The sequence below is a fragment of the Harpia harpyja genome, chromosome 6 (genome assembly GCF_026419915.1).
Source record: "Harpia harpyja isolate bHarHar1 chromosome 6, bHarHar1 primary haplotype, whole genome shotgun sequence".
NCBI classification, from domain to species: domain Eukaryota; kingdom Metazoa; phylum Chordata; class Aves; order Accipitriformes; family Accipitridae; genus Harpia; species Harpia harpyja.
The window spans coordinates 57,793,906-57,815,086 of record NC_068945.1 but is presented as its reverse complement, the minus strand read 5'-3'; the positions used below and the strand labels follow the sequence as shown (position 1 = coordinate 57,815,086).

The following is a 21,181-nucleotide window of genomic DNA, read 5'->3' as shown; positions in this document are numbered from 1 at the left end:
TAAGGTGTCTAAATGCAGCTTTTAAAAGAAGCTTAAATTCCTATGAAAAGAAGGAAACACAGTACTGATCAAACTGGGGGTGGGGGCATTAATCCAGCATCTTGTTACAGGCAAAAGACACATCAGGCAATTCTCAGCACTATAAGACCTCTACATATATATTTTGGAATAAATGTCACCTGGTTCCTGTTCCCCTGCACATAACATTTTCAGACAAATCTGTAGCACCTATGGATTGATTTAACATGCAGGTAATCTCTCAAAAATTTCTGGTATAGTAGCTGTATGTTCTTGAAACTCATTCCCATATTTAACTCAAAACTTGATCTGAAAAACTTCAGAAGTTCTACAGTTTAATTCATTTTGAATGCAGGTGCTTCATCTCACTGACCTTCAATTTCTCATCTTTAATTGTGTGTAAATTTTGTATTTATTTACTTTTATCATATCCCTTCCTTTTTACCAACTTATTACATAAATACTTTTGATTTGTACAACCAAAATATATTTGATTTTTATTGTAGGAAGTTTATAATTTTCTTTGCTTTTCTCAGAACATTTTTTATTTCTGTAATTTTTTTCCTTAATAAAGTCTGGGCCAACACTGTATGCAATAAAGTTCTTAAATACATTATTGAACATTTGCATCACACATCATTCTATTCCTTCCACAAGCTGCCTTCCAGTTTACAGTTCTAGCTTTGCTTATTATTTAGCAGAAGTAAGCTGCTACTGTACAGCTAGCTGTCTGCAGTAATGCCAGTGTCTCTCTAGAAAGGATAGTCATTTTACAACCTGATGGTTCCCTGATTTGCATTTATCAATAATAAATTGCAGCTAACATTATGCCTTCCCATACATGTTTTTTTAATTTTTTTTAGTTCGTCTGATGCTTCAGAAACATCCACTTCTGTGGCTCAGACTAAACTAGATAAAATTTTTCCTAGAAGTGCTCTTAGTCTTTTCTTGTGTTTCCTTTCCAGATCATTTGTAAGGGTGTAAAAGCATGTAGGCACTACTGTCAAAAGTGAGGGACTCGGCTGCAGGCTGTTCTCTAATATGGCAAAGGACTTCTACAGGAACCTTAGCAATAATGTATTGTCATGGTTTAACAAAATCAGAGTTCAAGGGAAGTAGGCAATCTCATAGTTTGTTAAGCCTAAATCTTTAAATGATGGCAGAAAGCAATATCGTTATTCAGTGTGTTGGGACCTTGGTTATTAAAGGTCCAAATCATGTCATCTATCATTAGCCATCTAAAAGGTGAATGGACCTTTTTGTAAGGTCAGCAGCCAAAACCATGTACACTTCCAGAGGTCAATTCATCCCACCTAAGATCACTACACAGGGCAGGTAGGTAGAGACAGCTGGTTACTTTAAACTAGACACCTAACTTTTAAGCAGCAAAAGTGAAAGGAGTTAAAAAACTACCCTCTTATCTTTTAGGGATCAGACACAATGACAAGTGACTACTCAAGGGCTGAATCCAGACAACAACAGCCAGCTCACAACACGAGATATATGTGCTGTGGGAAGAAGTATCTCCATATCTCTGTTTAGCTGCAGCAGAGTGTACTGTTCAAGAATTGAACCATGTCTCTTTTATGGGAAAGTAGAGGTTTCAGATTAACTGTACCATTGCTTTTCAGAAGATGAGGTCAGACAACAGAATTGCTTTAAAATGTGCAAAATACTATAGAATAGTTACTAATGTATTTATCAAGCTGTATTGTTGCACAGTCTTCTTCCAATATCCTCCATTCATATCTCCGTGATTCTTGCTTGTGAAGTCCAAATGCCCTTTTGTATTAATTATTAGTTCCTGTTCCTTTGTCCACAATTTCCCTTGAATGCGTAAGAGTAGCCTTTTAAAGAGCTTTATCTAGATTTTTCACTTCTGGTATGTTGTGATCAGTATAACATCAAAACATGGAAGTTAAAGGTTACTTCTTATTTGCTGGTGGTTGGGAGACCTGTGATGATGTGCCGTGCGTGCAGCACACTGCTGGCTCTGATAAGAAGTCATCTTTCTTCTAGGCCATTATCTAAAATTGATTTGTTCTGCTTCTCAGAGAGAAATACAAACTTAAAGAATATTTGGGAGAAATAAGGTCAGGACCTTAATCTTTGAGGAATCTTAAAGCAAGCCTGTTCCCCCTCCATGGCCACCTCTGCCTGGGCTTAATGCAGGATGTTTTATAGTTACTTTATCTGAAATGTATTTACACCTTCAACCCATGGGATTCCCAGGTCTGATGGGAGAACTGTTATTTCCCAACTGCTCAAGAGGATTGTATCTGTTCACATGGTTTGGTCTTGGTAGGAATTAAAGGGATGATGAAAACAGTTCAGGCAGTATCTTATTCTGTAAAGGTGAAATTGTTTGTTCTACTTGCTGCTTGTACTCTTACACAGAATTTTTAGGGATTAGTCTTGCATATGTGCCTACATTGGTATATGGGCTACTGCAAACAGTTAAAAGATTAATTAACAAAATCTAAGGAATGCAGAATATTCCTAGGATAAAACCACTCTAGTACTTACAAAAAGAAAGAAAAAAATACTTTAGTTAAAAGAAAAAGTAGCTATTTAAATGGAACTATGGAAACAGAGATGAAGAAAACTTAGGAGTCTGAACTCTCTGAAGTACACTAAAGCATGAAGTGTCATCTCCGAGGAAAATATTTTTTTAAAAATGAGAATTAACTGTTGTATGCCTTAATTTTGGGGTCTTCAAAATTTCTGAACATCAGAATTGCTTTAGGTCATCCTCTATGCAGATCTGATATAGTCTATCAGTACCTTAAGGTTAGAAAAACTGATTTTCTACTGATATTTATCTTGAAAAATACCAATTAAGAAATTGAAACAAACTCATATATCCTTACTTTTACAGTCTTTTCCAGTCTATCTAGAAAAGAGAGATTCTTATTGGGGGCAGTTGGGGTCCGATAGTAAGAAAAGAGCAGGCCTGTTATGTTGGAAGGTTTGACAGCCCATCTGTCTCCATTCCTGTATTTGTGAATTTAGAAACTTCCTCTGCTATTGCATTCACTGGGGGCCAGAACACTCTTGGGCAAAAATCCACAGCTATAATTAGTGATTTAATTTTAATGTAGATGAATAGACAATCCTGAAGCCAGTTATTAAAATATCATTAGTTGACAGAGAAGTTAGCATATCTGCCTAATGTCTGTTAGCAGAAGCTGCAGAGACCAACCCAAATGAGAAATCTGCCTGGGGAAGAGTTGCGGAAACACAAGGTATCAAAAATCTCCCAGCCTCTGGGAAACAGCTGGACAGCTCCTGCCAGAAAATGCTCAGGCGTTTGTTGGGAATGCACGGGCAATAACTCTGACCCCTCTCTTCTAGCGGAACCCTGAGATCTCTGGAAAATATTCCTTTTGAGTAGCTTTAGCCATAGGTAAAGCCCAATACTGTTAGAAAATAGCAAGGGTGAAAAACAGACTTTATAATAACTAGCCCCGGGGATCTCTATATACAAGTATGGAATTAGTTCTGTATATCACATGTAACTCATTCTGACAGCACTCCCAAAGTAAATAATTTTAATTTGTATTTTTAATTCAGATGTTAATGTAACAGCGAGGCTCAGAGAACTAAGCAATCTGGATTCAAAGGGTTAGTTAGAAAGAGAAGGGCAAAAACTTCTCTGGGATCTTCGCTCTCTGGCTGAAAGCAGAGAAACTAAAAGTAGCAGCAAGGATCTTAGTAAAAGTATAACTTTGTAAATCTTTCAGAGAACACAGTAGAAGTTAAGAGCTTGTCATGGTTTAACCCCAGCCGGCAGCTAAGCCCCACCCAGCTGCTCGCTCACTCCCCCTCTGGTGGGATGGGGGAGAGAATCAGAAGAGTAAAAGTGAGAAAACTTGTGGGTTGAGATAAAGACAGTTTAACAGGTAAAGCAAAAGCCGTGCACACAAGCAAAGCAAACCAAGGAATTCATTCACCACTTCCCATGGGCAGGCAGGTGTTCAGCCATCTCCAGGAAAGCAGGGCTCCATCACACCTAACGGTGACTTGGGAAGACAAACATCATCACTCCGAACATCCCCCCTTCCTCCTTCTTCCCCCAGCTTTATATGCTGAGCATGACGTCCTATGGTCTGGAATGTCCCTTGGGTCAGGTGGGGTCAGCTGTCCCGGCTGTGTCCCCTCCCAACTCCTTGTGCCCCCCCAGCCTGCTCGCTGGTGGGGTGGGCTGAGGAGCAGAAAAGCCCTTGGCTCTGGGTAAGCACTGCTCAGCAGTAATGAAAACATCCTTGTGTTATCAACACTGTTTTCAGCACAAATCCAAAACATAGCCCCATACTAGCTACTGTGAAGAAAATTAACTCTACCGCAGCCAAAACCAGCACAGAGCTGTTGTTGAAAAACATAATCACAAATCTACATCTAATAACTTTTTTTCCCTAAATCCTGAGAGATCTGAACTATGACCTTTCCTGGCCTCTTTGCCATCTTAATGACAGAAGATCATGAGTAAAAATAATACCAATGTAAATCTAAAATATAAAGGCTTTACAAGGCTTCATTTTTTAATTCCACTTTGGCACCACACTAAGAGTTCTGCAACTTTGATCCATCAAGCAGCATTGCAAAACCATCATGAAAATGTATGAATCCAAGAACAAAATCTACTCGCCCAACCTTACAGCAATGATTAAAAAAGCCCTAATTATAGTATAGTCACCCGTCAAAATAAATTGCTCACTCAGGGTGAGTGGGTGAAAAGAAGTTTGCTAGGCTTCCTTAAGGAGGTGGAAATTGTCTTGAATTTGTTAAAATACATAACTAATTATATTTTAACAATGTCTATGTACTGTTTTCATCTTTGGGAATTTTATAAGATGGTTTTAAGAATTTTGAACAAGGGCTTTTTCAGTTTTAAAATATCCTATACTTGTGTATTCATACTGCAGAACATGTTTCATGACATACAAAAGCATGCTTTAAATGACACGTACAGGTGACCAGAAATGTTAGAATAAAATAATTTCATAAGAAGACACCAATTGTTTGGACATAACTTCCACAGCAAAGTGATGTGTGAATCTGACAGCACAATGAAGTGAGAGCATGGTGATGCCATGTGGTTGGCTCCTGGGGGTTCTACACATAGCTTAGGAGGTCCATGGAGCCTGCATTTAGGAATCCTTCCTGTCTTCAACATCCATTGCACACAATACCAAATCCTTCAAAGATGTCTGCAACCCATTCACCTGGGCTATGTTGGCCATGAAAACTTAATGCAAAGTTTGAGAGAATACAAACCATGTATGATCTTACCCTGCTGGTTATACTGCCAGTATGTTGGGCCTGCCCTAAGCAATACCAAAACCACAGGCTTTCTTTCCTGCTGTCTTCTGGAGGTTGCCAGAAACCTACACTTAAATTTGCATCCAAAGAATACTCAGTGTGAGGACTCTAGACTGCAGCAGACTTGCGCCTGATGTCCCAGAGCTTGCAGACTGTGGGCCACTACAGAAGGAGATAGTGGTTTTAGATCTCCTTTCATTGTTGCTTCCAAAATCTGGATTTTGTTAGCTTTTTAATATCATTTAGATTATGTTCAGACACCTTTGTTACAGAATAGGATCATAGAATGGTTTGGGTTGGAAGGGACCTTTAAAGGTCATCTAGTCCAACCCCCCCTGCAGTGAGCAGGGACATCTTCAACTACATCAGGTTGCTCAGAGCCCCATCCAGCCTGATCTTGAATGTTTCCGGGGGTGGAGCATCCACAGCCTCTCTGGGCAACCTGTTCCAGTCTTTCACCACCCTCATTGTAAAAAATTTCTTCCTTATATCTAGTCTGAATCTACCGTCTTTCAGTTAAAACTGTTACCTCTTGTCCTATCACAACAGGCCCTGCTAAAAAGTTTGTCCCCGTCTTTCTTATAAGCCCCCTTTACGTACTGGAAGGCTGCAATAAGGTCACGCCAGAGCCTTCTCTTCTCCAGGCTGAACAACCCCAACTCTCTCAGCCTTTCTCCATAGCAGAGGTGTTCTAGCCCTCTGATCATTTTTGTGGCCCTCCTCTGGACCCGCTCCAACAGGTCCATGTCCTTCTTGTGTTGGGGGCCACAGAGCTGGACGCAGTACTGCAGGTGGGGTCTCACCAGAGCGGAGTAGAGGGGCAGAATCACCTCCCTCGACCTGCTGGCCACGCTTCTTGTGACGCAGCCCAGGATATAGTTGGTCTTCTGGGCTGCGAGTGCACATTGCTCTTCATCCACCAGTACCCCCAAGTCCTTCTTGGCAGGGTTACTCTCAATCCCTTCATCCCCCAGCCTGTATTGATACTGGGGGTTGCCCTGACTCAGGTGCAGGACCTTGCACTTGGCCTTGTTGAACCTCATGAGGTTCAGATGGGCCCACTTCTCAAGCTTGTCCAGGTCCCTCTGGATGGCATCCTCAGGTGTGTCAAGTGTACCACTCAGCTTGGTGTCATTGGCAAACTTGCTGTGGGTGCACTCGATCCCACTGTCTGTGTCACTGATGAAGATATTAAACAGTTCTGGTCCTAGTACGGACCCCTGAGGGACACCTTTTGTCACCAGTCTCCGTCTGGACGTTGATTATAAACACACATAGACTATAAACAGATGCTTCTTGATGTCTGCGATAGGCCTCTAGTCATAAACAAATGCAGCTATCATCTTTGAATAAAATAATAAAATCATTGAATCAAATAATAAAATATTCACATTTATTCACATTATTATTTTAATTAAGAATTAAGCTAATGTCTGCCTACCTAAAACTCCGTATACCATTGCAATCTATTATTTTTCCATGTGTATTTGTTTGTGAGCTGTTAAAATATCAAATGTAAGTCTTATATCCAAACAACAGTTAGACTTCTGAGTACTTTCCCCTTAATTTATTGTCACCAGTGAATGACCACAAAAGCAATATGTAGAGATTTAACATTCATTATAACATTTGCAGTTATTGTTCTAATAACTGAAAAATAAGGTTTGTCTTTCATTTCCTAGAGTTGTGGCTGAGTCACACAATTTTGACTGATACTTCAGCAATTCAAAGTTGTATAAACAGTACAGACAGATCAATCTAAATGAGGGTGCTGAATAAGCAGAAGCAGGGGTGTATTTGTAGCTGGGTATTGTTTCATCCCACTCTAAAAATAAGTGTGAAAAGGAATGTGTATCTCATTCTGGGCTCAGAATCTGAGTCACACCATAGTTAGAAGTATTCATATTAAAAGCTTTGGCTCTGGCACACCTCTCGTTTTCTGTCTGATTGTTCATTCTCACTGTAATTTCCTAATTCCTCAGCACCAGTTTTAAGTTTTCATAATACTTATATTTTTAAACTAGACTTTTTCATTTGTTAGATGAGATCAGTGGAGCTTCAGGAGCCAAGGACTCTCCCAGCAATAACCCCTTCCTCCATACTCTGATGGTACAGGCTGGCCAGTGCCAGGAGCTAAGGGAGTATGTCCACCTCGACAGCCAGGGTTGCATACCTGGCAAAAAGCCCTTCCTCTCCCTTCTGTGTGCGGAAGTGTGGAAGGTGGAGATGTCCGCTCTATGCTGCATTTTGGGTTCTTTTGTCGCAGAAGGGGAGAGGGGCTGGGGGGGTTGGTGGTGGAGGTGCTCGGCAAGGCCAGGCAGAGGAAAGCGCAGGTAGGTCAGTCCCTGCAACACAGTGCAAAGTGGAGCACATCATGGGAGACACATTTATAATTGGGATCACTGGGTGTTGAGCACATCGGTATAGTGACCGTCAGTAGATCTGAGTCTTGTTACCATTTCAGCATGATGATTCTTCTGCTTATTTACTACCACCCAAATGCTTTGCCTTTTTTTCTTCCCTAAGGGCTTACCCTTTTTCAGGAAACAAGTTAGGATCTATTGCTTCATCATCAAACACTTTATCAATAAAATGAAAGTCTTACTACTTCCTGACATAGGTGAGCTCAGGTTAAGGAAAAAAAAAAAAAGCTGCTTTGTCCTCCTCAGTTTCTCCTTCTTCTGCTTCTTCCGACTTTCTGACTTCCTGATCTGGTCTCTGTCATCAGGGCTAACCTCCCCAGTAATTTTATCTGACTCCCTCTTTGCAGAATCATGTAGACCTTTTCATGCAGCTTAGGGGGGCCAAGGAATACTTGGTAATTGTAACTGTGCTATGGCTTCCAAGCCGTTTCGGCAGCAAAGTCAAACAGGTTACGTTAGACCATCTTCAGTGTTCAACTGCACTCAGAAACAGACTGGGAGCACTGAGGCAATCAGGCACAGCAGCAAGATGGATTAAGCAGTGGTGTTTTTTTCTGCAATTAAATACTCATTCTGCACTGCCTGTCTGTGTGAAGGCTTTTAGTCAGGTCCAATGCAAAGAGCTTAGCTTAAGCTCTGCTGGCTTAAACTGACCTCTTGACTTAGTGCTGGGGTGGCAGAGGAGTATGCACATGTTTTTTAAGTACAACAAGGAGGGACCTGGGTAAGAGAGCAGCTGCACTGAGTCAAACCAAGGGAAACTGTAGCCCTGTACTCTGCCTCTACTACTGCCCCTTGGTAGATGTTAAGGCAAAAAATGTAAGAACAGGGAAGGCATGCAGAGATACATTCTGTGCTCCACTGATCTGTATTATATGGAATTCTTGATTCAGAATTTGTACTTTTACATTTAATAGGCTTTCATGGTTTTTTCTTCTATGACTTTGTATAGTTGCTTTTTGACCATATTTATGATACTGGCAGCATCTGACAGTGAATGCCACTATTCTTTTTTGCCGTGTGAAAAAACCCCACTTCTTTTGCTTGTTTTAAACCTGCTAATTTCATTGGGCATCCTCTTGTTCTCATGTAGTGAGAAGCCAAGCATCCATTCATTTATTTTCTAGGCACTTTCCCAGGGTTCTCCTGATTTTATACGTATCTGCCATACCCCCCTTCAGTTGTCCCCTTTCCAAGCTGAAAATTCCAAATCAATTTAAGCAGTTCCAAGCTTTAATTGCGCTTCTTTAGATCCCCCATGTAATTTTTGAGAGGTAAATACCAGAACAGCAGGCAGTATACAAAAGGGAGGGTACTCTGTGGTTTTGTATAGTGCTATAAAGGTGTTTTCTGTTTTGTGCTCCATTCCTTTTTTTAAAGCTCCTAACTGCTAGCTTTTTTGACTGCCAATGAGCACAGGATTTATGTTTTCTTTTAGCAAGCTTTCTTTTTTTTTATTAATTCCTTTTTTTAAATTAAACACAATTGAAATTATTTACTTGGTGTGCTTTTTGTACTTACAAGAAGCTGAACTTCAGTACCTTATGATTAGTATTTCAGCAGTAACATCTTGAACCAGCCCTGTCCTTTGCTCACGCAAGATGAAAAAGAGCTGTTATCAGAGATTTTCCAAACATCATTGCAACAAAAGTTACGGTGTTTCAACATTTAGTCTCTGCATTATACCTAGATACAACAATTGCTGAGGCTTTATGAGAGTCTCCCATTAGCTCTAATGCTAATTTCTAAGGTTCAGGCAAGGAATTTCAAGACACTGAGAAACTCTTTTTGACAGAAGGTGCAGTTTACATTGATTCTAATTTTAATTTAGTGGAGCATTGCTCCTTCGTTGAAATGGCTGGGTCTCTCATCCTATATATTTTTTCCTTTGGAACTGTATGAATTCTTTTCATCATTTTTATGATGCACAGATTATGTCAACGTTATATAGCTGTAGACCAGTTTCTTATTTTTATTTGCACTGCTTATGCATATATTTGAATAAAGGATAAATAGATAGATAGATAGCAACTAATAATGCAAAACTCACTTTTAAATAATTTATTACTGGATTATAAAGCATATAACATATTATGTTAGAGGACAGAAGTTGGAAATTATACTGCATTTTCAGTTTGAAACTGGAAGAGTGAAATCCTCTTTGGCTCCTAATCTCAAATGTGCATTTTTGTTTCTTATATTTTTATATCTGTCATATTCATACTTTTTTTTTGTTATGACTTTTGTCTCTTTCTCCCACTAATGCATAGAGTCAGTCAAAGTGAAGAAGTGTTTAATATTCAAAAAATAGAAGAGCATGTCCTTCATTTAAAACATCTTAGCTTCTATTCAGGATATTAGCATTACTACTAATTACTACTGCACTCAATTTTGTGTGACAATGCCAAAACTAAGAACAAAGGAAAAAAAGCCAAGGTACTGCACTTTTAGTTTAACGGTTTGTATCGCACTGGTCCTATAACCCTGGGATTTGTGTGCTGGTATTTATGAAATCAGTGGAAATCAGTGCATATTTCACAAGTTTTGTGAAGCTTATGGCACCTGTGTCACTGATTAACTTTCAGACAGGTAAAATGGCTTAGGTCAAGGAGGAATTTTTTAAATTGAGGAATCCTTTTTTCAAAATATGTAGTATTTCAGACATGTGACCAGATCTGATTTTGACATATTTTGGACATACAGTTTTGCAAGTGGATCGATGTAGATTTCCCTTCCCCCCTTAGACCCTAAGTCCTGCTCTCCTGCTTTAACCCTGGGAGTCAGAGAGACCTCCTGCAGACTGTGGGAGAGCAGGTCACAGCCATCCATCCAAAGGCACAACCATTGCTCTGCTGGCCTCGGGGCTCTGTGTTAAACCTGCTGCCATCTCATAAAATCCAAAGAAAATCTTCAGCGAGTGAGTTTTTCATTGTGCTATCCCTAAGCCCAGAGTGAGTACAAGGGCCGTTTAACACGGTAGATTTTTCTAGTGTATTACAATTACAGAAATGTCAAATATCGTTTTGCTAAACTACTGCAAAAAATTCATAGAGTATTCAGTTGTTGCAAGACTGCTCAATTACTTACTTACCTTTATTGACGTGGTCATGTGGCTGAACATTGTAATTCATTGGAAACACACAGGAATACTAGTACCAGAAACAATTTTTACTTTGCCTGCAAAATGCATCTTATGATGGTTTACTGTGCAGATATAAGATGTTTTTTTATCTGTGTCACACTCATATGTGGTTAAAATAATTTTTGCCAGTTGCTAGTATTATTTCATCACGCAGAAGCCCTAAGTAGTGGGATAAGAAATAAAAAATGGTCATACGGTCTACAAATACCTTCAGCAACTTAATATCCTTACATAGGTACTTTTTGCTTTGAAAACGTTTCTCAGAGCTGGACAGTATTTTTAGTTTCCCATACTAACTGCTGAAAAATCTACTTGTAAGGCATCATGTTCACTGCCCTTCAATGCAACTTGCAGATGAAAAAAGATAACTCTGCATAAATAGCATGTTTTTATCTTTATGTCTTATAGTAGTCTTTATGGGTTTTTTTAGAGAGGACTCGCTAATTTTTTATATATTCTTTTATTTTATTATTTTTAACCATATTTTTGAAGACAAATTTGAGGTGTCAGTAAGAAACCAGTTTTCAGACCAGATGTGCTAGAAATGCAAACATACAGATATTAATAGATAAGATGAGACCATGGTCCATCTAATCTAATAATCCTTCTGACAGAAAGTAGGTGATTCAGAGGAAGTTGCCAGTAATTTCATGAGAGACAAATAGAGGGTGATCTGTCAGCCACCTTTAGTCTTCTCAGAATTCCTTAGTACTCTGAGATAATTTTAAGCCGTAAAGCATAAGGTTTCAACTTTCTTTGAAAATACATTAGCATTAACTGTTAAAATCTGGAGCTCATGAATAGCAAAAATTTGACAAATAGGAAAAGTTAGATAGTGCAAGCATTACTGAATACTGCAAATCTCTGAATCATTCAAAGATTATTTACTTTCTAAGCCGATGAGAGGATTTGGGGGGGTGAAAATGACATAACATAGTGAATAGCCAATACTTTTATGGTCCTTTTGATCCTTCAAAAACTTGTATTGTGGCATAAATGTTACAAAAGTAATTTGTCCTAACTAACGGTTTGAAATAAGCAAACAGCTCTGGTATGCTGCCTATTTTTCAGGTTTTTGCATGAGAGGAATATTAATTTACCCTGTTAAAGTTTCAGGAAGTGCTAACATGGTATATACTTGTGAGCATGATTTGATCACTAGTGTTACACCAAGAAAATTAATTAGCATTTCATGAAAGGTGAATATTTAACATTTTGAACTAATCTTTATATTAGCTGATGAACCAGATCCTACCTCACATAATCTCATTAATCTAAGGCAAAAGCAGCAGCAGCAGCATATGTATTTCTCCAAATTTATGTGATATTCCTTTTCTTTTCTTTCCAGACAACTATTACGGCACTCCGAAGCCTCCAGCAGAACCAGCTCCACTGCTGTTAAATGTAACAGATCAGATCCTCCCAGGTGCCAGTCCCGGGGCTGAAGGCAAACGTAAAAGGAATAAGTCTGTGAGCAATATGGAGAAGACAGGTATTGAACCACCAGAGGAAGAAGAGGAAGAAAGACCTGTGGTCAATGGAAATGACGTGACAGTAACACCAGGTCTGTTCTTCCTTCTTACTTTGCAATGCGTTTCTGTTATTCACAGAGTCCTGAGTTGCCTCCTTCTGCAGTGAGAATATGCATGTTCAGGTAAGGATGTTCTTGCAAGACTGAAAGCCAGGAATCCTGAATAACAGGATTTCTCTGAAGCCTAAAACAAATTACTTAACCTCCGTTTTGGGGAGTCATCTCATTTACCTCAGCTACCGTAAAGATACCTGTCTCTGAACTAGTCCCTTTGAAGCCTCTTTATAGACCAAAGAGAAAAACACCTACTTTCTGAATACAGTTCATGTGACCTGTTTTAGATTTCTAGGTTAGGAAATCAATCACAAGTGCCTGTTTCTCTCCATTGACTATAGAGGGAGTCTAGAGAACTGCAATTTGGTCAAATGAATCTAGTCTCTGTGTTTCAGGTCTCCCTGTTCTCAAATGGTGATACTCTCAAAAGAGTTGGCTACGTTATGAAGTGAAATTTTGTAAATTGTTATGAAATCTTAGCAATATTGTGGAAGAGTAAAGTTGTCATCATATAAACAAATTTGTGACAGTGCTGATGAAACTTAGCTGGCAATACTGTCAGGAAGGACCCTTTTCAGCAATGTTCCAGAGCCTGCATAAAGCTGATAAAGGTTCGGATGTCTAGTCCTAAAAGGCAGCTGTTGTTTTACCTCTTGGAGCATAGTTCTTCAGAAAAAAAGGGGCTCAAGATACTGACTAGTATCCTGAGTCATAGCACTCCAGCCTTTTCCCAAGCAGGTAATCAACATTTCAGCAAGTCATCATTTTACAGTACTTAATCATTTTCATTCTGAAATACCATTTAAGAAATTTTGTTGGTGGTGTTGTTGAAGTAGGAAATTAAAGAATTCAGACTTTTATATCTCTCTGAGAAATAACTCTGTGAATCCTTTTTGGTGAACTTAGAAATGAAGAAACAAATTATTGCAGTAGAAGTCTGTAGTGACAATCATATGAATGAGAAAATAAAATGGAATATTGCAAGTTCTCTATATGTATAGGTTAATGTGAAACAAAAAATCCATTACCTAATCTTCTAAGCACTGTAAAAAGGATTTTCATACTGCACATTCTATATGTACTTTTTTTCTCCTACTGCATTAGAAAGTATATCGAATTGAATATCTTCCCATGAGGGATGTATTTGCCACACACTTTTCTGTAGTTGTTGCCTAACATTACATGTAAGGGCAAATTCCGTTGCAGAATCCCTGTGTACAAGGGGGGTGGCAGGGAGCGGTGGGGTGAGAGTGGATCTTGTTCTTCCCTCTTGGCTCACCAAAGGGCTGCAGCATTATTCCCTGGCCGTTACCACCACATGCTGTACAAGCCTTGCTCATCCCTTGCACACAACAGCGCATCTGCCGACAATGCTCTGATGCTTAGTGCCTTTCCTACACAGCTAAGCAGAAAAGGATGAAGCCCAGAAATACTTACATAAAAGATCAGCACTGGCTCTGTTGCCAGGATACTTTCACAACGAAAGAGGCAAAGGCAGGATTTGGTCTCTGATGTGTATTGTAGAAATCATTAGAAAGATCATTCTTTGCAGTTGTTCAGAATGTGCCACATAATGGACCATTGCTGAGGTGCAATTTCCAAGGCAGTATGTTTCAGCTCAAACTGAATCAAGAGGCAATGTTTACCTGCTTTTTCTCCTTGCATTGTACACCTATAATTTTCTTCTCCCAGGCAAATTCTATGTGAACGATGACTAGGCAGCACCCAAGAAACAGCATGTGCTGTGTTACAAAACGAAATACAGGAGCATTGGTGTAAGACAGCCCCCTTCCTCCCCCTCCTCGCCCCCCACAAAGTAATTCCTGTAGGTGTGGCCAGCAGAACAAGCAGTGCCTGTGTTGGCTCTCATGGTTTCATAAGCAGGGTTTTGTTGTTCAGTTACACTGATTGAGGACTTTGGGGATTGTAGCAAAGCAGCTCTGTACATACATGCTGTGTTGCCTTTGTTGGGCACTGTAGCTCCCACGGACCCTGTTACTGCAGTCATTTTCTGTGTGTGCTGACAGAGTCTTAGCTACCTCTAAAATGTGTGTGCATTTGTAGTTTGTGTCTTCGAACAATCAGGGAAACCAGAATATGTCAAATTATTTTTTTTTTTTTAAACTCTTGGTGGAGGGAGCAATCTAGTTTTTATAAAGAAACAAGGAGGGTGGGATATTTGTTATTTCCAGTTCTTTTAGAAAGTGTATTCTGTTTGAAATGCTTGACTTCTAACGGGAGTCTTTTATTAAATATAGGACTCATGGGACATCTGAAACACTGACACATTTTTTATAGATGCTCAGCAACTTAATGGCTTTTTAACTGCCAAAGGTATCAGAGTCTGGCAACTCAAAGGACTGCTGTAACACCTAGGACTGCTAGGTTGAAATTGTAACAGATCTAAGATGAATCTGAGGAAAATAAACCCATCTTTATCAGATCAATAGGTGACATTTGTAGTTGCGAAGATCTTTGTGCTTTTGGTTTGATTTTTCAGACCACTTTTCAGTGTCTGTTGAGATAATCTCTGCATCTGTTGAGCTTTATTAGTAGGAATCAATTTTTCATTAATTCACTTCCACATACCTTGCTTCATAGGCCATCAGATTCCCCTCATACAGTTGTATATGGACAGACGGGAGATCTTCAACCATGATCCATAATTGTCTTCTTGTCAATTTGTGCTGCACAATGTGTTTATTCTTTCTGATTTTTTTCACCTGTCCTCAGCCCAGAACCCAACAGGAATCCTTCTCAATTCTTCAGAATGGGGCTTTTGGCCATTTTAGAATGGAGCACTCTCAGTCCCTCCATCCTGGATCAAGTTGTCTCAGGACAGAATAGTATTAATTGGGAGATGGCATTTATTTCAACCAACTTTAGTAAATTATATGCCTACATGCCTTACTTTTTGTTTGAGCTACTTGTTTCTGCTCTCTTTATATAAAGTAAGGAGAAAGAGGCAATTCCAAAGAGTAAGAGACCATAGCTGGTTTAGATACCCATTTTAGGGGATCACCTCTACAATCTAGAATGCTTAACTCAGCCTACAGATACACAAAGGCCTAGATGGCTAAATTTAAATGAAGAATCCTGCTATTTGCCAAGCAGCATATGAGAGACACAATCTATAGATTAGCGGTTAAGATGGCCAAGTCTAGAGTCAGCATTTGGTTTTTCACACCTAGTGCAATTGCCCACATTACTGGACTTCTGGCTGCTCTAGGTTGGGTCTCTGCCATTCACTGGTTTGTGTGAGACATCTTGCACGCGAGAAGCCTTTCTTGATGGACACTGCATTGAAATGAACAATTTCTGCAAAACCGATGCTTTGACAAAAGAGGTAAAAAGAGTCTTGGTCAAATTGCAACCTGTTTGTCAGACATTCGGTTTTCACTGCTATTGCTGTTCATTGCAGAACATCACAGCAGAGAATTGTCAGTCTCCTTCACAACCAGCATCATGCTTTGACACTGTGTTGGTCATGTCACATCTGCTTCACACTTCTGACTGATTGTTTATCATCCAAACTCCAGAAGAACCACTCTAACATTGAAAGAATGCTTATGTATGTGCATTATTCTGACATTACCTGAGCAATGATAAGTTGCACCCAGAGAATGAAAGTTCTGGCAGGCTCAAATTAATTGAGGGATAAGATATGACATAAAGTTTCAAAATTATCATTCCATGCCTTAGGTTGATAATGAAGCAAAAGGGTAGAGTCCCAATGCCATCAATCACCACGCAAGGTGCAGTAGTCCCAGGCAACAGGTTGAGTTTACTCTTTTATTATTACACAGCAAAGACAGCCAGGGGCATGAAAATTATACACATGGCATCCAAGAGCCATGAGATTTTAAAAAATACAAAAGTTGGTATCCATTGATATTTCTGTTGTAGGTGTGTTCTCTAAACTCAATTTATCACAGCTAGGTCGCAACCTATGACCTACAGAATACCCTATGCTCACCCAGTCTCCATGTGTCCTGTTTTCCTTCCCCCACATCAGCTCCTAGTTCTTGTTGTGTTAGTAGTCAGTGGGAACAGTGCCTCCATGCAAAGCACCAAAACCCAAATATGCCTACAGCTCTGTGGGAAAGGGAGCAGCTCCAAGGCTGCAGAGTGATATTTTCTCAAGAAAATAGATGCACATAGCTCAGCAAACATGAATTAGACTACTCTTGTATCCAACAGTCATTTAAAATGGATGGACTGTTTCCTATGCAAAATTTAACAAATTAGTCATTTAGATATAATAAGGGTATAAAGAGCTGCAATATTTTCGTTGAGAGCTGCTAAAACCACTCCATAAATAACTATTTAATAATATTTCCTTTAATTTGCTCTCTGCTGATATTGCTTAGGTCATCTGAGTTGGTTCTTTTGGAAGAAAAAAATAACTTTTTAAACTTTACTGCATGAATAATCTGCAGCATTAAGATAAAGGAATAAAGTGACAAGGTCCTCTTACATGATTAGATGGCAAATTTCAAGAGTTAGACTGTAAATAATAGAAACAATTTAAAGTGCAAGGAACAGCGTTGATGAAGGCTCAAATTCTGAGACTATCACAACATAACTACCAGTTATTTTTAAAAAATGGTCACCGTATTGTCTAAGAACTGTATAGAGAATATGTCATATCAACCAGTAATATTTTATCTGCTGGTATTTGGAGTTGGAGTACTACAGAGATGAACTTAGAGTATTTAATGATAAGTAGGTACTTTTAACATACACATTATCTTGTTCTCAAAGTTTTTTGTATTCCACATGTGCAATAACTTGCTGGTGCTTTACTGGTGCCTATTCTGTCACTTCCCAGGACACTGAAGATACTGTGCTAAACTGCTTTTGAAAACTGGACCATGTAATCTGTTTTGTAGTGAGACAGCAGCTCTAGTAGGCTATTTCACTTGATGTAAAGTCAATTGATTTTTTTTTTTTTAGTGACAAAAATACTTCTGGTACAATTTGAAGATTTTCTTTTATATCATATATTGTCTGAAGATAAGTGTGCTCACAGTGTGTTACTGTAGTATTTCAAACTTAATTTGTACATTTAAGACACTGCTAGTTTTAAACCAGAGCTCCTGGTTTTTATCATATCAAACATTATATATGAATATATATTAGCAGAAAGAAAACCAGTAAGGTGAATATCTACCTTACCTGGAGTATATGAATGATAGAAACATATAACAAAAGATAAGATGACACCGTAGGGCTGTGTTCCAGATAAGTGTGACTAGGATGTCCATTGTGTAAAACTTAATGTTCTTAAATGACATTAGGCAATTCTACCTTAATTGCTTGGGTTTTAGTCATCATGATGCCTTGTCCATTATCAAAGTAAGCTATTAAAAGGTAATGATCCATTAATTGATAATTCATGAGATTGGCTTTAAAATAATTATATTTTTAAGTTGTTAAATAAGCATCAGGTTCCTTTTTTCCCTGCTATATTTTGATAGCAATCTCTGTCTTAGACAAGCTCAAAGTATCTCTTCTAATCCTCAAGGCTTAATTTTCACATTTTTTCTGCCATCATGTTGTCTGGGATTTGTTAATACAGTTATTGAAAATCAAGGATCTGACCTCTTCAGACCTGTTGAAAATAATATCTTGAGGAAGAACACATATTACAGATATTGTAAAAGCCCAAGACACAGCAATGTCACCACATCTGTGCTACAGATTCTACCTTTTGTACAATTCTATCTCAAGTAGCAGACTATTGAAAAGTCATGGCTTAATCAAAATTATCTCTGATTATACTTACTATTTTTATTTTTCATCAGAACAATTTGTGCTTGCATTCTTAGTATTGTTTATTTACCAGTTTTCATCTTTACCAGTTCTCCTGAACAACTTTTCCCCTTACCATTGCTTGCTATAACATTGAATTTATTAATTCTGTGAGTTTATTAAAACCTGGGGGTTTAACACCATTGTTATTAATTTTTTTCTTGTTCTTCTTTCTTGCTGTCCTAAGCATCACAAATTAGATGATTTCACCCAAGTGGTCTTCCACCTGCTACATGCTTCACACAAGTATCTGCATAGTTCCATGCTCTGGATGCACTGTTAGCTCATTTAAGAAATTATCATCTTCTTGAACTTTATTGTAGACTACATTGTTGACTTCTTTTAAAAACATATTTTCTCCTTTCTTTTTTTATAATTATCCGCAGACTTCAATATAGTCCATACAGCATTAGTCAGAGCAAGTGTATATACACTTTTGATGATACAAAATCATACGTACTTACTTCATTTCTTACCTATCTTTATGAACAAGCTATAGTAGTCTCAGTCTAGTCTCTATTACACCAGATATGTCCCATTTTGATTAAATACTGGTGTACAAGTTCACAGTTTGTTCTCAGTTCTCTTCTGATATTTATTGTGTGCCTATGATTTATATCTGTTGGTGAGCTTATGTCATTAGTCTTCACGTAACCTAATGTAAAGCCATGCTCACTAGGTCTCAGATTCATCTCCCCTCATTTTAACTATGTAGCAACTGAGCAACTAGCCTAAGTAGGACTGAATTTGGTTTACCTAACTTAACATGTAGGGTCATTTCAGCCATCTGACTAGGATCCCATCATAGTCAGTGGAGATTCAGTCACTACATTAAAATTGTGAATTTATTTTAGTTGCAGTTCATTTGGCCAAAAGTAGGGGTCTGACTACTTTCTCAATGAGATCAGGCTTCATTTAAGTGCAACAGAAAAAAAGGATCCAAGGATGAGAGCTTCTGTTGTCCACTGAGACAACAGGTTCCTGCCACATTTTTTCAATGATAGATAGACCATATGATAAAACACAGCTTACAAACACATACCTAGTAGACCAGTCAGCCAAATTTATTCACCTCCAAGGATGAAGGAATCTCTTTCTTTAGCAGGACAAGTTCTCTCAACCATCCTCTGTTTGAGCTAGTAGTAGTCAAGAAAAGATTGCATTTTCTCCACTGTCATTAAAAGTTGTGTGCATGGAAGCCCTGCTATGTGATATTCATTCATGCAGATGAACGTGTAGACTCTTCAGTGTGGAGGTAAGTGTTCAGCAGTGTGGATAAGGCACATTTAGACTCCTAATACTGCAAACCTGGTCCCTATTTAGCTGATTTTTTTTTGAGGTATCTTTGTGGTTTTGTATTATGTTTGTGTTCAGCAGATGTTTTAACAAGTATCACTAAGTTTTACTGCACTTGTTTAGCTAAAAGTATGTGGACTGCTCTGTGGGAACTGATAGTGGTAGAGATACTGCTGAACACATTTTTTAATTTCTGACTTTATGGAAGGTAAAATCAATAAAAAGTGAAAGATCAAGTACTGAAAAAGAGGTAGTAAAGGAAGAGTCTTTCCTGAATATATTCTTGGTCACAGTGAGACACAACCACGTTGGGTATAGGAAGTATTTGGCATTGGCTCTGGGAAACTAAGTCTCCCACAGATTATATCCGTAATGAAATCACAACCACTTTCTATACAGTTAATATATTGCTATGAGTTGATGGATGTCATATTGATTTCTTCGATGTATGGATATAGGTAAAGCAGTTAGCATATATACTTTTTTAACTAAAAAGGATCTGTTGTCTGTAGTAAAACAGCAGGGTAGTTGCTTTATGCGTGTATAGTTTTAAAAGTTAAGACATAAGACAGTAGCATTGCTGGATATGAAGCTCCCTTCTGCTCAGTGCTAACTGCTGGTCTGGAAGGACTCCCAGGACAGAACAAGCCAGAACTCTTTGGCTTGTTTCTTAGCTCTTTATTAGTTTCTTGTTTTAGTTTGGTTTTATTGCTTTATTTTCTTTTATTGTGTTCCATATAAAATGCATCATCAGAGGGACGCTTGTGTAAACCCAACAGAATTTTTCTCTTTATTTCAAGACTTGCAGCTCAAAGAGTATTCCTTGGAGACTTGCACCTGGTAAATTCTCCACCTTTAACTTGGATATGCAAAACCTGTAATTTTTCTCTCTTGTAGAATCAAGTGAACATGAAGAGAAGAGTACAGGTGTCTCAGGTGAGGCATCTTCCACCCAACCTTGTCCTGCACCAGGATATACTCAGCCTGAAGAAGCAAAGGAGGATATGGATGTAACAAAGCAGACTAAACCTGAAGAGAATGATGACTTGGGCCCACTGCCTGATAACTGGGAAATGGCTTATACAGAAAAGGGGGAGGTCTACTTTATTGAGTGAGTCTTATTTCTTCTCTTTCTAATAGCTGTGTCGTATTTAACTGGGTGGGGAAATGGTTTGTATGGTGGAGTGGAGCATTGCACTCCTTCTCATTAAAACAGCAGGCATATTCTGCCTGTCAATGCTCCTGAGAGCCTGTGGCAATCCCTACACTACCGACTTACATTGAAGCATGCTTTTTTGTAGGATAGGTAACTGGACTGCTTAACACTTTGATAGCAGCAATTAAAGCTGTTGTTTCTTGTGTTGAAAGCAAGGCTTTTCTGCTGTTCTGATGCTTATGGGAAAGTAGCACAATCACTGGGTTTTTATCATAGGATCATAGAATCATAGAACAGTTTGGATTGGAAGGGACCTTAAAGGTCATCTAGTTCCAACCCCCCTGCCATGGGCAGGGACACCTTCCACTAGACCAGGTTGCTCAAAGCCCCATCCAACTTGGCCTTGAACACTTCCAGGGATGGGG

The 21,181-nt window shown here is 38.8% G+C and overlaps 1 protein-coding gene across 14 annotated transcripts in view; it reads left to right on the top strand.

Moving 5' to 3' along the window:
* The window catches only part of MAGI2 (membrane associated guanylate kinase, WW and PDZ domain containing 2), a 770,074-nt gene that overhangs the window by 499,584 nt on the left and 249,309 nt on the right, over positions 1-21,181 (top strand). For all 14 annotated transcript variants that reach the window (XM_052789023.1, XM_052789022.1, XM_052789031.1 and 11 more), the window contains 2 exons: positions 12,254-12,469; positions 20,498-20,711. In XM_052789023.1, the coding sequence (XP_052644983.1) occupies positions 12,254-12,469; positions 20,498-20,711 (430 nt within the window). The remainder of the gene's footprint in view (positions 1-12,253; positions 12,470-20,497; positions 20,712-21,181) is intronic.